This window comes from Kryptolebias marmoratus, linkage group LG9 (genome assembly GCF_001649575.2).
Source record: "Kryptolebias marmoratus isolate JLee-2015 linkage group LG9, ASM164957v2, whole genome shotgun sequence".
NCBI classification, from domain to species: Eukaryota; Metazoa; Chordata; class Actinopteri; order Cyprinodontiformes; family Rivulidae; genus Kryptolebias; species Kryptolebias marmoratus.
Genome location: NC_051438.1, coordinates 15,469,243 through 15,483,961, shown reverse-complemented (window position 1 = coordinate 15,483,961; position 14,719 = coordinate 15,469,243). Strand labels below are relative to the sequence as shown.

The 14,719-nt window shown below is 46.0% G+C and overlaps 1 protein-coding gene across 3 annotated transcripts; it reads left to right on the top strand.

Moving 5' to 3' along the window:
• Nucleotides 1–418: 418 nt before the first annotated feature.
• ctbp1 (C-terminal binding protein 1) lies at nucleotides 419–14,713 on the top strand. 3 transcript variants are annotated; one of them, XM_017424061.3, is made up of 10 exons: nucleotides 419–542; nucleotides 2,441–2,597; nucleotides 8,394–8,548; nucleotides 8,666–8,810; nucleotides 8,893–9,099; nucleotides 9,240–9,454; nucleotides 11,727–11,857; nucleotides 11,946–12,073; nucleotides 14,098–14,215; nucleotides 14,304–14,713. In XM_017424061.3, exons 2-10 carry the CDS (start codon nucleotides 2,537–2,539, stop codon nucleotides 14,488–14,490), a joined length of 1,347 nt encoding a protein of 448 aa, XP_017279550.1. In that variant the 5' UTR covers nucleotides 419–542; nucleotides 2,441–2,536; the 3' UTR covers nucleotides 14,491–14,713. The 3 variants fall into 3 exon arrangements, with proteins under 3 accessions (XP_017279550.1, XP_017279551.1, XP_017279553.1); XM_017424062.3 differs by lacking the exon at nucleotides 419–542 and adding an exon at nucleotides 755–860; XM_017424064.3 differs by lacking the exons at nucleotides 419–542; nucleotides 2,441–2,597 and adding an exon at nucleotides 5,568–5,694.
• Nucleotides 14,714–14,719: the final 6 nt, after the last annotated feature.

The following is a 14,719-nucleotide window of genomic DNA, read 5'->3' as shown; positions in this document are numbered from 1 at the left end:
GGGGGGTGTCGGTGGGTTAAGGTAAGTTAGCCGTGGCAGCCATGTTGAATTTTACAAACCTAAAATAACTAAAAGTGATGAAACGAACAGCCTGTTTCAGGCCGTCTGAGCTCCTTTCAGTCAGAGTGAAGGAGCTGTTCCGTGACGCAAACCTGCTCGTTTAAAAAAATTAATACATTTTTAAAAATAATAAATAAATAAAATCAACTTTTTTCGACGGACCGAGCCGCGACCAAAGCCGAGGAAGTTCCTTTAAAAAGCAGCGAGTTCTCGACGTGTCTCCTCGCGTGTTTTTGTCGCTCCGCCGTGGAAGGTGAGGGCGCTCCTTCCAGCTCTTGGACGCTTCTTTCTTTCTTTTTTTTTTTTTTTTTTTTTTTTTTTTTTTTTTTTTTTTTTTTTTTTTTTTTTACTGCCTGTCTGTCTGACCCCCCCTCATCAACAAGCCACTTCCTCTTTTGTCTAATTTCATGGCGATCGGGAGAGAGGGAACACCGCCGACACACGCAACACTGTTTCACTACTCCTGAAAGAGTTTATTTCGGGTAAATACCGTCTGTTTTTCTTTTATTGTAACCCTTCATTCGCATGTTGGTTTTACAGAAAGTTTATCCAACTGAACTGAATCCCACCGGAAAAAAAAAATTCTTCCCGGTTGAACAGTTTGCGCGTTTCAGCCCTCTGGAGGGTGGAGGGGGGAGGGGGGGGTCAGAGATATTTCACGTTGCAGCGCCGCTCGCTGAGAACGAAGCGGGCGAACCGGGCTCCCCCCTCCGCCTGCTCCGCCTGCTCCTCTCGCTTCGGACCCAGCCGCCACACGCTACTTAGCGGGCTAGCTAAGGCGTTAGCAGCGCCGCACATATGTAAGCGCCACGAACGAGTTCCGTGGACGCACTTTTCCGACTCGTTGCCGTCGCGGCGACCCTAAAATGTCGCTCGTCTTCAAACGTATGCGAAGTTTTGTAAGGTTATTTTAAATAAGAAAAAAATGTTCGGCACTTGTAGCCTCCCGAAGTGTTTGTGTTTTGGGGGGTTAGCAAGCGAGCGAGCGAGCAGCGGGGCAGCTAGCCGCCGAGCTAAAGTGTTTAGTTGGGCAACTTAAATCGCCGCTCGGGAGTTAACGTTTCGCCGAAGTCGCTTTGAATGGTCGTGCCGTGACGGGGGAAGAGACTCATACAGCGGCTTTATGGTTGCAATTTATTTTTTTGCAAGGTGCTGATAAAACATTTCTACCATTCATTACGACCCCCCCCCCCCACCAGCACCACCCCAGGGTGACTCTGGACAGACGGGCTAACAGGCGGCACCGTCAGCTAATTAGTAGTTTAACGGTAACTTCTCGTCTGCTTGGTTTAAAAATACAATTAAAAAACAGATTAATCTCTTATCCAGCGTCCATCTAACAGCCCAGGTGCCGAGTTACTACTAAAATTAACCCCGTTTAAGGGCGTGTGAGCCGGACTGAAGTTTCACTGGGAAAGTTGGAAAGCCGTGTTCCAGCAGGCCGAACCGAGCCGAGCGGTACCGGCCGTTGGTTCCTAACGGTTCTTAACGGCGCGCCGTTGGCTTCCACCCCGCTCAGGGTCAGAGTAAAGTTACGGCGTTTGTCATCAAAATACTCACAGCTCAGTTCAAATAAAACTAAAGAGACGTGTGTTTTTAAAATACTTCTGAAGTATCAGTTTCAGAATTACCGTTTTGTCGCCGACATTAGAGCTTTACTCCGCAAACAAAGCAATCATGTGTGCATCTAACTTTAAGTTTAGTTTTTTTATTACTTTATTTACTTTAGCTGTCTGTCAGCTAAATATCTCATGAACTAATTGGATAGATTTTAAAAGAAACTCTCAAAGTAGCCTTCAGCTGATTAACTTTAACACAGCTAAGATGTAGTAGTAGTAGTATCCTTTATTTAACCAGGAAAAATGACTCATTGAGACTAAAAAACTCTTCCAAGAATGACCTGGCCAAGACAGCAGCATAAAACATGCAACAAATCCAAAATGCAAGGCCAGATGCACAAAATACATGAGATATCCCATAATTACACTTTAAGGCAGCTACAGGAGCCAGGTGATCTGACCTCTCGGTCCTTTAGAATTGATTTAAATTGCCCCAATGTAACGAGAGATGATGTCCTTCCGGTGGCTCCAGGTCGGTCGGTCCAAGGCCCAACGTGTCACTACTTTAGGTTTAAAGCTTTGGTTAACGAACGCACGCGCTCACTATAAACTCAGACCGTCATCGGTGATGAACACTCTTCGTTCTCAATAACAAACCAACTGTCCGTTTTTAGGACAAAGTGTCTGGAAGAGGGGCCTAAACGTTAAAACGCTTTGACACTTTAAAGTCGCCGAGCCGCTGTAACCCTTTTCGTTTCCCCGACGTGAACCGCTCCCTCTCGTGTGTCTTCGCTGACCGGACTTCTCTTTTCTCTGTGCAGGTGATTCTCAGTGGACGTCGTTAAAGGGCCCCCCACCCCCCTTCCTCTAGCACTTGGACCTGTTCTTCGCTGTCCCAGGTTAGGACGACTCGGTCTATGGCTCTGATGGACAAACCCAAACTCGTCAAGCGGCAGAGACTTGACCGCATCTGTGAGGGTAAGAGTTGAGTGTTCGCTGTCTGTCTTCCACTGGAGCCAACATAACAAAGATTTCACACCTAATTCAGGTTTCCTGCACTGCACTGAAGATATGGAAGTTTCTTTTTGTACGCTCAACATCTAAATATATATGAGGAGTGATAAACTGGAGATAAATAATAGTAGATGTGGTTTTTATGGCCGATGAGAATCTTTAGAGATCAGGGCAGCAGATGGCCGACGTGTTTTCCATTAAACATCAATGTGACACAGTTAATTAACTTAAATAAACGCGTATTTAATAACACCTAGAAGAACTTGGACACCTAAAAATATATATAGAAGGCCATTTTTTTTCTTAAAAACTAAATTATGGGCTGTAGCTTCTGCTGCATCTCTATATTCCTGCTTTAATATTGGTTAAGTAAGCCCAGGCACGGCTGATTGTTTCGTTTTTAATACTGGAAAATATCTGAATAATTGCTCCACCGCTAAATTAGGTTAAATTAAACGAATGTTTATGTGGATTTTGGACTTTTTTCGGTAATTCAAAGACGAGAAATTTACACGGATTAAATATAAAGACGTCTTTTGGTTCGTCTGTCTACGTTTTTCCTCAGTCCCAAGATAATTATTTTTACTTCAATCTGTTTTTATTTAATCAAGTTAAGGTAGCTATTTTCATGTTTATGTTAGACGCTCCCTGTGCTGCTGTAACGACATACTCGTTGACACTGAAGGAGGAAAAAAAAATCTGTAGAATATGTAGAAAGTTTAGTTTGCAGTATAAGTACGTGTGGTGGGTTTCCGCTCTCCCTGGCTGTAATGTGATTGGTCGATCAGATGGACCGCAGCAGCTCCAGATGCCCACGCTTGGTTTAGGTGGCGATGTCTGAGCGGAGCGCCGATCGTGATGACAAGTGGCTCGTTATCAGCTGGTATCGTCATCGCAGGGACGACTAATAATGCCGCGCGTTGCCTTGATGTCTTGCATTTTTATCCTGTCCGGTCCGTCGCTGGTTACTACCTGAAAACCCGCGGCGTCACGAAGTCACTCGTCTTCTTGTGCACGCTTTGCGTTTCTGACGACGTTTGGAGCTGAACTCACAGAAAACGTTTGTTTTTCGTCGCCGCAACCGAGAAATCTGGGGATGTGAAAGGACGAACCCCAGGTGTTTGTAAAAGGAGCTGTTTGTTGTCCTCCTGTCATCAGCTTTAGTTGTAACCTGCGTCCGTGTGGACAGAATCAAGCTGACCATTGCAAGGACAATGTTCACCTTTTTAAAGGAAGAATAATTAATACTAATCTAAGTTTTAGTTTTTTTTTTGCCCGTTTAAGTTATTAACCTACAGTTTGGGGCACAATATTTCAGGACCACATCGTTTGTGTTGATGAACATTAAATGCTAAACATTTGATGTCAATCTTGAATTTTTACGTCTGAATTTATTTTAGTTTGAGGTTGAAGGGTTTATAGGTTGTTTTTCTTACTTTGGTAAATATTGCCCGCCGGCGAAGGTGAAAGGATGTTTTTGCGTGTTCATTAGCAACACATCTCTGAACCACTGAACCGATTTTATTGAAGCTTTCAGAAAGTTCTGAATTCAAGGTGGCTGCCACAGCCAGCTGAGCCTAGAAAACACAAAAACGGTTCTAACGGGAGTTTTTCGGATGTTGAGGTAAAATGTGGCGTGGTGGTTGCTGAGCATTGTCCCAAGCACGTAGCTGTTAGTCAGCCATGTTTGTTGTTAGCCGTGTATTTACAACCGAATAACGTCCGGATTCAGCTCGATTCAAGATGGCCGCCACAGCTAGTTGACCTTAGCCTCTACAGAAATGACTACACCTCAGTTGATTTTAGAGGCATTGAGCTAAACTGTGGTGTGGTAGTAGCTGAGAGTCATTGACAACACGCTCTCCAAGCACTAAAGAATCGAGCGAGATGAGGCAATGTTCTGTGAGGTTGCACTTTGTGTTATTTTCAAGGTTAGGTCGAAATTGCTTCGTCATCATTTCTCAACATAAGATGATCTCAGTCTACACATGATCTGCGTATCTTTAGGGGATGCCTTTCCTTTTCAAGTTCCTGTTGAAGGTCATAACAGCTGCTGAATCTTTTGTCTTTGTGTGTCATCTATGATAAAAAATAACCACTAAATACGTTTCAGTCACTACCAAAAGACATCATTTGTAATAAATGAGCAAAATCAGCAGAATCGGCTTTTTGTTGCCAACAATTACTAGTCGTTTGTTTAGATCCGAATGGTGGCGGGTTCACTTCGGATGGTCTCGGCTTGCGGCAGTTGGTGAGTCGGTAAAATAATCCCCGGATGTAAACAGAGTCAGGAAGAGAAAATGTAAAGTTCTCCTTCTCTTCTGAGAAGAAACGGCGACTAAAAGCTGTGAGGACGAGTCGACAGAAGTCGAGTCATTTTGAGGAGGAAACTGAGCGCTGAAGCAAAAGTTGTAGCTAAGGTCAGATGTAAACGATCTGAGCCGAGATATTCTGAGCTTTTAACGGGAGAATTAACTGATTGCCTAATTTAGTTGTAAACAAAGGCAGTGAATATTTGAAATTTTTACAAAAAAAACCCCAGATAAGTTTGAGTTATTAACCCCCAAATAATCATTTAATGGTGTAGAAATTATATTAAATTCAAATCAAAATATTGAAAAAAAGTCATTCTTTAAAATTGCTGTGCAGGAAATGCAGAAAATAAGTCTACTTCATGGTGTCGGGACATGTGGTCGGAGATAGTTAGGAGCATCACGCTGTAGGGAGGCGAGACAAAAATGGAGGCGTCTCCGGAGACGAGGGAAGAGGACAAGGTGAAGGGTTGTGGCCGAGGCGACGGGGAAACCGGCCAGCTGTCTCTTTAAAAAACGACAACGGCCCGAAACCGGCCGCAGCCATGCTAATGAGGTTAGTGCTGGTTGGTCGGCTCTCAATGGCGCGGCCTGTGATTGGAGGCTGGGCGTGGGGGAGGGGCTGGGCGTGGGTGACAGCTGGGATCCAGTCAGCCTGGAGCAGGCTGGTGAGAGGGAGGAAAAATAAGAGCCATAAGGAGAGGGAGAGAGGGAGGAAGACCGGCTGACACGCTTCACAATAATGCAAGGTTAGGCCCGGCGCTCGTGTGCTTCCTATACTCGCCGTGTGTGTTTTATTTATTTTTTATTTTTGGTTTCGAGACGGGAGGACTGTGTGCGGGGACGCAGCTTAGCTCTGGGTGTGGTACGGTTTCCCTTTCAGGCTCGGTGTGTGTTGGCGGCGTCGCGGCCGTTGAGGAGGAACTGAAGTGTGTGTCTAGCTGCGTCTGGGTGGAGTACTGCTGCTTGCTGCATTATCATCGTCTGCTGCCCCTCCCCCCCTCACCTCCAAATACAGCCGGAGGGAGAGGAGGAGGAGGAGGGAGTGGAGGAAAGAAAGGCGAAGGGAGGGAGGCTGAATGAATTGTATTGTGTGTCTGGCCATGCTTGCTCTTCATGGGCCTTGGGTACGCCAGTGTCCTTTACTCAGATTACTCTCCGTGCAGGCCTGCGTGGTTGAATATTTTTCTGAGGGGTTCTTTGTGGCAAAACCACTTTAGAGTTTTTTTTTTTTCCTTGCACAGCAAACGTCTCTTTGTGTGTTCGGTGCGCAGCAGCGCGATTGAGCCATCTGCGAGTGAATCACGCTGCTGGATGGGGGGGGGGTGGTTGCACAAATTTGTGTTTTCTATTTTTCATTTGTCCGATTTCCTTCTTTTTTTGTGCATTTAATTCACAAGGAGTCACATCAGAGGAGGCGTTCTCCACCCTTGACTCCCCTTTTTCCCTCCCTAGCGGTCCCGCCGTCGCAGCAAATGTTCCAGCTTGGCTCGCTGCGCCGCGCGCTGCCGTGGAGCCCACACACACACCTGTCACGCGGCGGCGACAAGCTGCCGATTGTGTGTGCAGCGAGCCCAACGTAGCGCTGTGAAGCCGAGTCAGTGAAAACGGGCAGACGTGTTCGAGAGCCGCTTCGGTCGTCCGTGTTTCTTTGCAGCTGAGGTGGCGTTAAACGTTTCCTTTGTTGGTGTGATGCGTATCAGCCACATGTGATGTTTGGTGTTTGAAGGAGGGGGAGAGAGAGCAGGCAGAGAAACTGGAATGAGTGACTCCTCCAGACACGAGATGTAGGTCACATTGTAGACCACCGTGAACACATGAAGCCCCCCAAACCATCGACAGTGTCCTCCCCCCGTCTCTCTGCTGCAGCGCCACAATCACACTCGCATCTATACGTTCCCCATATTGACTTGGTTGAAGCTACTTGATGAACTGGAGAAGTATTCAAGTCAGATCGTTTAAAAGACATTTCCAGGCTTTTGCTTCCTTTTCTTATCAGCACCAGCTTTAGCACTAAATATGTCTGCCTAAACACCGTTATTCTCCCCTAGCATACTTTCTGGGAACTGGCAGAACTTATGCACTTGGCAAAGGCCTATTTATTCCAAAATATTAGATTTGAACATCTAAAATGATTTGTATAGGCCAGCTTTATAGTCTTAATAAAACACTGTTTAGTTTTTTTTAACATAAGAGGCTGCTTTTAGTTCTGGTTCTGGTCCACATTCTGCTTTCCGTTCTGCTCAAACGGAACCCGGGTCAGGTTCGTTAGCTTCATTAGCCCCGAGTCTGATTTATTTGATTCATTTAGCCCTCAGATGGAGCACTGGTTGTTACATGTGTTCTTAAACAGAGATGGGCTTCGGTGCCAAACGGATCATGTTCCTGGATGCTCTCCACGCTTCCATCAGAGATTTGGTTACGCATTACTTTCTGTAGCCTCGAAACGCGAGGCACACATCAGACCTCGGCGGGCCTCGTGGTTTGCCCCAGCGCTGGTGGATGTGTTTGGAAAAAGAAAGTCATAAAAAGCCCGACTTATTATTGTCTGAGAAGTGAGACGTTTCAGCCGCGCGCGTGTGTGTTTTTGTTCAGGGGAATTTCGGCGTGAGTGTACGATGACTTGCATCACGCCGGGAAGCCTAGACGTGGAAAATGCAGACTGTTGAGTCACTAACCTCGGGTTTAACTGAAGTTATTCTGAAACACAAGTGGTTGGTGGGCAGTCCTATTAATAAACTCTGTCCCTGCAGTAAAAAAGAAAGACGAAAGCTTTTTCCTTTTTTTTTTTCTTTCTTCACAAGCTTGTTTTTTCCCCCTGAAACCTAGAGCACCACAATATTTTCAAAGCAAACAAAGCTTCAATGACTTTGGCTTATTTTACTTTAATCAATATTTTATGTCTTTTCATGCTGAATAGAAAGTACATACCATAATAAAATATGTCAAAGAAGCCCTGCTGACCAACGATTAGCATTGATGCTAACTTAAGTTTTTCTGTGGCTTTTCCTATGTTAGCATTGTTTATGTCTGTAAATATCTGCTCAAATCAAATGTTTTAAAGTCTTTACTAAAGAGAGTAGTGTTTCGTTGACTTCAGCGAATATTTACAGACGGATACAACTCAGGGTTCAGTTAAAAAAAGCAAAAAAATATGTGAAAACACAGCTTTAAAGGGAATCTACGGCAACTCAATGAGGACAAACAGCACCATGAAGCAGCTACTCTGAGTCTCTTAAAGTGTCAGCACGGTTTAACATTAAAACTGATATTTGACAGCTCAAAATCAATTCTCGTGATTATTTTTTATATTTCTTTTTAGACTCTGAGAAGTTTAAAACCGGAGAGTTTTTTATCTTTTCTGGAACATACAGATCACAAGCAAAGCCTTAAGTTGTCATAAACTGAAGCTCATTTGTGACTGACGTTTGCGTTCTGGTCGACCCAGGTATCCGACCCCCCATCCTGAATGGGCCGATGCACCCGCGGCCCCTGGTGGCCCTGCTGGATGGCCGCGACTGCACTGTGGAAATGCCCATCCTGAAAGACGTGGCGACGGTGGCTTTCTGCGACGCTCAGTCCACGCAAGAGATTCACGAGAAGGTAGGCGAGAAACGCCCTCACCATGTGGCCGTCGGCGATAAGAAACATATTATTACATTTCTGCTGTTTAATGTAAGCCCGATTCAAATCATTTGAGATATTTTTTGTGCTGCACAGGTGCTAAATGAAGCTGTGGCCGCTCTGCTGTACCACACAATAACTTTATCCAGAGATGACTTGGAAAAGTTCAAAGGCCTTCGAGTTATCGTCCGGATTGGCTCGGGTTTTGACAATGTCGACATTAAGGCAGCGGCTGAGCTCGGTGAGTCGATAAAACGGACCCTTCCTAACTGAAACTCATCGACCGGACTGAAGCTAATGCTTCTTTTCTCCTCGCCGTCCAGGCATCGCGGTCTGCAACGTGCCGGCAGCCTCGGTGGAGGAGACGTCCGACACTTCCCTGTGCCTGATCCTCAACCTGTACAGGCGGGTCACCTGGATGCACCAGGCGCTAAGGGAGGGCACGCGCGCCTCCAGCGTGGAGCAGATCAGGGAGGTGGCCGGCGGCGCTGCCCGAATCCGGGGCGAAACGCTTGGCATCATCGGTTTAGGTAAGTGAGGAGCGAGGGGGATTGTGTTTGAACACAGCCTTCCGGTTGGTCAAACTTGTCATTGCGCTTCAATAAAGCATCGATTTGTAGCTCTGTTTCAGCCGGTGCTCAGCGTTAACCACTTCTCCTCCGTCCTGCAGGGCGTGTCGGTCAAGCCGTGGCTCTGCGGGCCAAAGCCTTCGGGTTTAGCGTGATCTTCTATGACCCTTACCTGCCCGACGGCGTGGAGCGCTCTCTGGGCCTGCAGCGGATGGCCACGCTGCAGGATCTGCTCATCCACTCGGACTGCGTATCCCTGCACTGCAGCCTCAACGAGCACAACCACCACCTCATCAACGACTTCACCATCAAACAGGTGAGTGGATACATGCTTTAGTCCTTCGTTGACAATAATTACGCCTTTTTTGTGTGAATGTGGCCCAAATAGCTGGAGTTTGGGTTGCTTTTTTAATCAAAAGATTGAACAAGATTGCAGTCTCTGTGGCTCTGGTTTTGTTACACCCTTCATCAGTTCAATAACTAGTTTTCTGCTCGCTTTGCTCAACTGTCACACCCAGTGTTAGTTGGTTAGCATGCAGGAATGCTAATGTAGTTTTAACTAGTAAGGAGGAACCTATAGGAGCTCTCTGTACAGGGACTGTAGTTCCATTAAACCTAAATGTAAACAGAAACACTCAGAGAGCTCGAACCTCCACCAAGACTACAGCGGGATTAAAAAACTGTGTGATCCAGATCATAATCTGGATCAACATCAGAATTTATTCAATAGCTTTTTTTTTGTAACAATCCCAACATTTCCTGAAGATTTCATCCGTTTCTTTGCTAACAGACAAACAAACAGACCCAACAGGAAACTAAAAGGCTCACATGTAGGAGCAGAGACCAGTTTTAACAAAGGGATTACCTGTGACCTTGACCTTTGACCTCATGAGCCTTGACAACAACAGGCATCACCTTTGACCCCTGAGGCGTCCAGCTGTGGAGTTAAACTCTGCAGCTGTATAACAGGAATGTTGGAGCACAGCTGACCTTTGACCTTGACCATATTTATATATTGGGTCAGCTCATCAATTCAGTTGTAAAACACCCACAATTTTATTGATATTAGGAATTTTAACAAAACTAAAGCAAATAAATTCTTTTGTAAGATAAAAGTGCTCGACAGAAACTTAAAATCATACTTTATTTGATAGTACATAAAATATAACATAAAACCGTCTGTATTATGATTGACCCTCGGAGGAGGAGAAGGAGGAAGAAGAGGTATTTTGTTGATGATCATGACTTTAATTTTCTTGAGTTTTGCTGGACGCCCCTCAGCTTGACTCAGACTTTTATTATGTTTTAGCAATACTTCACCTGAAAGAGACGGACATGTCTTTGTTTGTTTGAATCGTAGTCTTATATCGTAAGCTGCACGTACGTCTATAAAGTGTTTTTAAAGACACGTCTGTCTTCTGTGGACAAGTTGACGGAGGTGATGAGCTCCTCTGTTTCGATATTTCAGAGGTTTTTCAATTCCTGTCAGTTAAATGCAGACAAAACCATTTTAAAGCTTGTCTTTAGACATTATTCTGTTATAAACTTTGCGTTTAGTGGTAAACTGCGTTTTGGATGCCTGCGAGCTGCAAAGGACATCTTTGCCTCATCCCACAGCAGGAGGCCGCGGCGTTCAAAAATGATCATGTTTCCTGTGTACGTTAAACACGAAAACACTTGGACAGCTGAGTCCTGTCCCGAAGAGGTGGCTCTCCTGTGTTGAGCCATGCGTCTGTGGAGAGGTTGTTTGGTTCAGACCTTTATATTGGAGAGACCAAACAACCTCTCCACAGACGCATGGCTCAACACAGGAGAGCCACCTCTTCGGGACAGGACTCAGCTGTCCACCTACACCTCAAGGATAAGGGACACTCCTTTGAGGACCAAAATGTTCATATTTTGGACCGAGAAGACAGATGGTTCGAGAGGGGGGTAAAAGAAGCCATCTATGTCAAAAAGGAGAAACAAACATTAAACAGAGGAGGAGGTCTCAGATTTCAGCTTTCAAAAACATATAATGGAGCTTTAGGCCTGATCCTCAGTCAGTTTCACTCCAATCAACACCTGCACTCATGTGACAAGAGTGGCCCCTCAGTGAGTCAGACAAACAAGGATTCTAACGAGCCTCCTTTGTTAGGAGAGTGAGAACAATTTGCAAGCAATCCAGCTTACATCACATCTCAGCTTTAAAAGCTCAACTCCACACTCTCTATTTCTGAATTGAGAAAGCTCCTCGGATGAGAAGCGAAACGTCTTCAGCTACAGAATAGAAGTCCAGTTGTTTTTGTTTTTTAACTTTTTTTGAATTTACCATGGCCTGGATGACTGAGAATCTACACCAGCATCTGCTAACTTTAATTAGGCAACTTGGACTTTATCTGAAGGGCTTTTTATGGCATGAAATGTAAAACAAAATGCTTATAATTAAAACATTTGTAGCTCTATCAGAACAGCCTAAAGATGGTGTAGTTTTAAATTAAGGATTTATTCTTTATGAAGGTGTGTGTTGGAGTCACAGAGCAGAATGTGTGTGCTTCCTCTGTGTTTGCTTCACTCATCGTTCTTCAATCCCTGTGGTACGAACACAGATGCGCCAGGGAGCGTTTCTGGTGAACACGTCAAGAGGTGGCCTGGTTGATGAGAAAGCACTGGCTCAGGCCCTGAAGGAGGGCCGGATACGAGGGGCCGCCCTGGACGTCCATGAGACCGAACCTTTCAGGTGAACTTATAACATTTACTCACAGACGAACCCGAGTCTCCTCCTTTAAACAATCTAAGCCTCACACACCCCCACACCGTCTCCACAGTTTCTCCACCGGGCCCCTGAAGGACGCGCCCAACCTGATCTGTACCCCTCACACATCCTGGTACAGCGAGCAGGCCTCGGTTGAGGCTCGTGAAGAAGCAGCCAGAGAAGTGCGCCGCGCCATTACCGGTAAGTCCTTCTCAAGTATTTCAGATCAAGACGCAGCACGGATCTGTGCTTTATCACTGCAACATCAAGTTGTCACATAACGATTAAACCGTTTGACAACAAGTGTTGGTGTTAAGGCCCCCACATACTCGGGCGTGCTGTGTGGACTCAGCTCGTACCGTCCGTGGACAGTTGAGACTTCACACTTGAGTGTACAGATTGCCTAAAATTCTCAGGTGACACATTAATAAATCTGTCCCTGAGGTACCTCCATTTAGCTCGACAGAGTGCCTCGTCCTTACCCAGGGTCTGAGCTTCTTCCTCCCACAGATTTCTTGCTCTCTGAAAGTCCTTCTCTTCTCTCATTGATGCATCATATAGATTTCTGTTTTCTAATCTCCTCTGTGAGACGCTCTTCAAAATTTGACTCTATTTTCGTCCACGAGACAGCGCCGATTCTCACCTGAGAGCGGTTTGTGTCGCACACAAAACGGTTTGATGGGAACACCGTTTCTAGTCTGGCAGATTATTGTGCGACATCGAGTATGCGGTCATAAAAATGGATCTTTGTGCGAACATGTCTGCATTGAGTCCACCTCGAGTCCGCGCGGACCTCCTCGGAGTGAAAGACGCCCGAGCACGTTGGCGCCTTTAGGCGATACTGAACGTAGTGACTCCTTCCGTCATCACCCACCTGTGATTTCTAGCTGAATTGTTTTCTTAGTGAAAGTTGTAAATTGGTCGCTGTGACCTGCAGGAACACATGAACTGAATAATCTGATTTAGAGCTCAAAAAAACTGAGCTTCAGCTTTTTTCTTTTCTTTTTTTTTCTTTTTAATTAAACACTTCGGGCAAGTCTGTTAGGATGAGTGATTAGGTTAAATTATGATGGAAAAATAAAACTGTCATACCTTAGAAGGATCCATATTGCCCAACACTTTGAGCAAACATCTTGTGTGAAATGTCAGCGCTCAGAGTATGTGACGGAAATGACTCTCAGCGACTACAACACCAAGTTAGACCCGTTTTTGTTTCTTAAGGTTTATTAGCTGTGGCAGCTAATCAGTTCAGAGCAGGGGTTCCCAATCCTGGTCCTCCAGGAACGCTATCCTGCAGGTTTTAGGTGTTTCTCTGCTCAAGCACCTGATTTATATGACTGAGTGATTACCAGGCCTGGTCCCAATACTCACACTTCCACCCTCGTGTCCTTCAAAGGCGCGTTCATGATGAAGGGTTTCATTGCGTAGTGTGTCCCAATTCTCTAGAGTGGCTTTTAGCCCCGCCCCCTTTGTGTACTACATCCGCCCTCTGTCTAAGCCCTCATCCAGGCGGACTTCAGCGAAGTATTTACCCACAATTCATCGCTGCATGTGACGTTTTGATCGTTTTTTTTTAAATTAACTTTATTGATAATGAAAGGGTTTTGAATTAAAAGGCAGAAATATGGCAGTGGTGACAGAGCGAGCTGCGTCTGTCTCGAAAAAAGCAGTTTTTAAATGTAAACTATTGAAACTATTGTACATGTGTGAATACTATCAAACTTTGCTCCGTATTCAACAAGTCAGATCAAAACACATCTGAACAGCCAAATATCTCCTGCAGTGACTTTGGAAAGCAAAAATACCTAAACTGTACTTTTAAAACTTTCTTAAAACGCCAAAACAGCGACCGGTCCGCCATGTTGGATGTCGCAGTTTCTACGCAGAGGCTCAAGTTGATGATGTACCCGTACTGTTCCAGTTCTGCATGTCGACTGAGCACACGCTTCATAGAGGGGACATAGGGTGGAGGGCGAGTATTGGGACTGGGCTCGTGAAGAGGTCATTCAACCTCTGAATCAGGTGTGTTGGACACCACTGGTCTAAGTGTTTGCCCGTATTTAATGGCAGCAGGATAATAATCACACACCTTGGTTGTAAATTACCTCCCACTTCAGGTAATCAGGTTCAAGTGTTTCTGTTTGCAGATGGTGTTGAATTAGTAACCTAATAACCAGAACCGTCATCTCCTCTCACCCTCCTGACGTTCTGTTTCTTTGCTTCAGGCCGTATCCCAGACAGCCTGAAGAACTGTGTTAATAAGGAGTATCTGATGGCCGCCTCTCAGTGGCCCAGCATGGAGGCAGCTACTGTCCATCCAGAACTTAACGGAGCCGCCTACAGGTGGGGGGGGTTGACCGAGAGGCTTTATTACCAGGCTAAAGCGACACCTTCAGCAGCTCTCACTTGAGCCCTCTTGCTTCTGTTTCAGATTTCCTCCAGGTCTGATCAACGTCGCGGCGGCAGCGGGGCTGCCCGGCGCAGGCGCCGCCGTGGAGAGCCTGGTCCCGGGCACGCTGGCGCACGGCATCGCCCCCGTGTCCCACCCTCCCCACGCCCTGTCCCCGGGGCAGCCCACTAAGGCTGAAGCCGACAAAGACATCCCCTCCGACCAATAGCCCCCCTCCGCCGGCGCCAGCACATTCCGTCATCTCTGGAAACCAAACCCCCACCACCCACCGTCGTCGCCACCACCACCCACTTCCTCCTCCCAGGATCAGACACGACCTGACCCTCCTGTGAACCGGAAGCACCAGTTTGACCCAACGTGGATCTACAGCCCTTTCCTCTGATCACACACAACCAGCCCAGGAGTGACTTATTCACAGCTAGCCCCATCCCACCCAC

Coding starts and splice junctions, on each gene's coding strand:
- ctbp1 (XM_017424061.3), top strand. CDS start 2,537: ATGGCTCTGATGGACAAACCCAAACTCGTCAAGCGGCAGAGACTTGAC. Junction 2,598..8,393: donor ACTTGACCGCATCTGTGAGG/GTAAGAGTTGAG, acceptor TGGTCGACCCAG/GTATCCGACCCCCCATCCTG. Junction 9,100..9,239: donor GCTTGGCATCATCGGTTTAG/GTAAGTGAGGAG, acceptor TCCGTCCTGCAG/GGCGTGTCGGTCAAGCCGTG.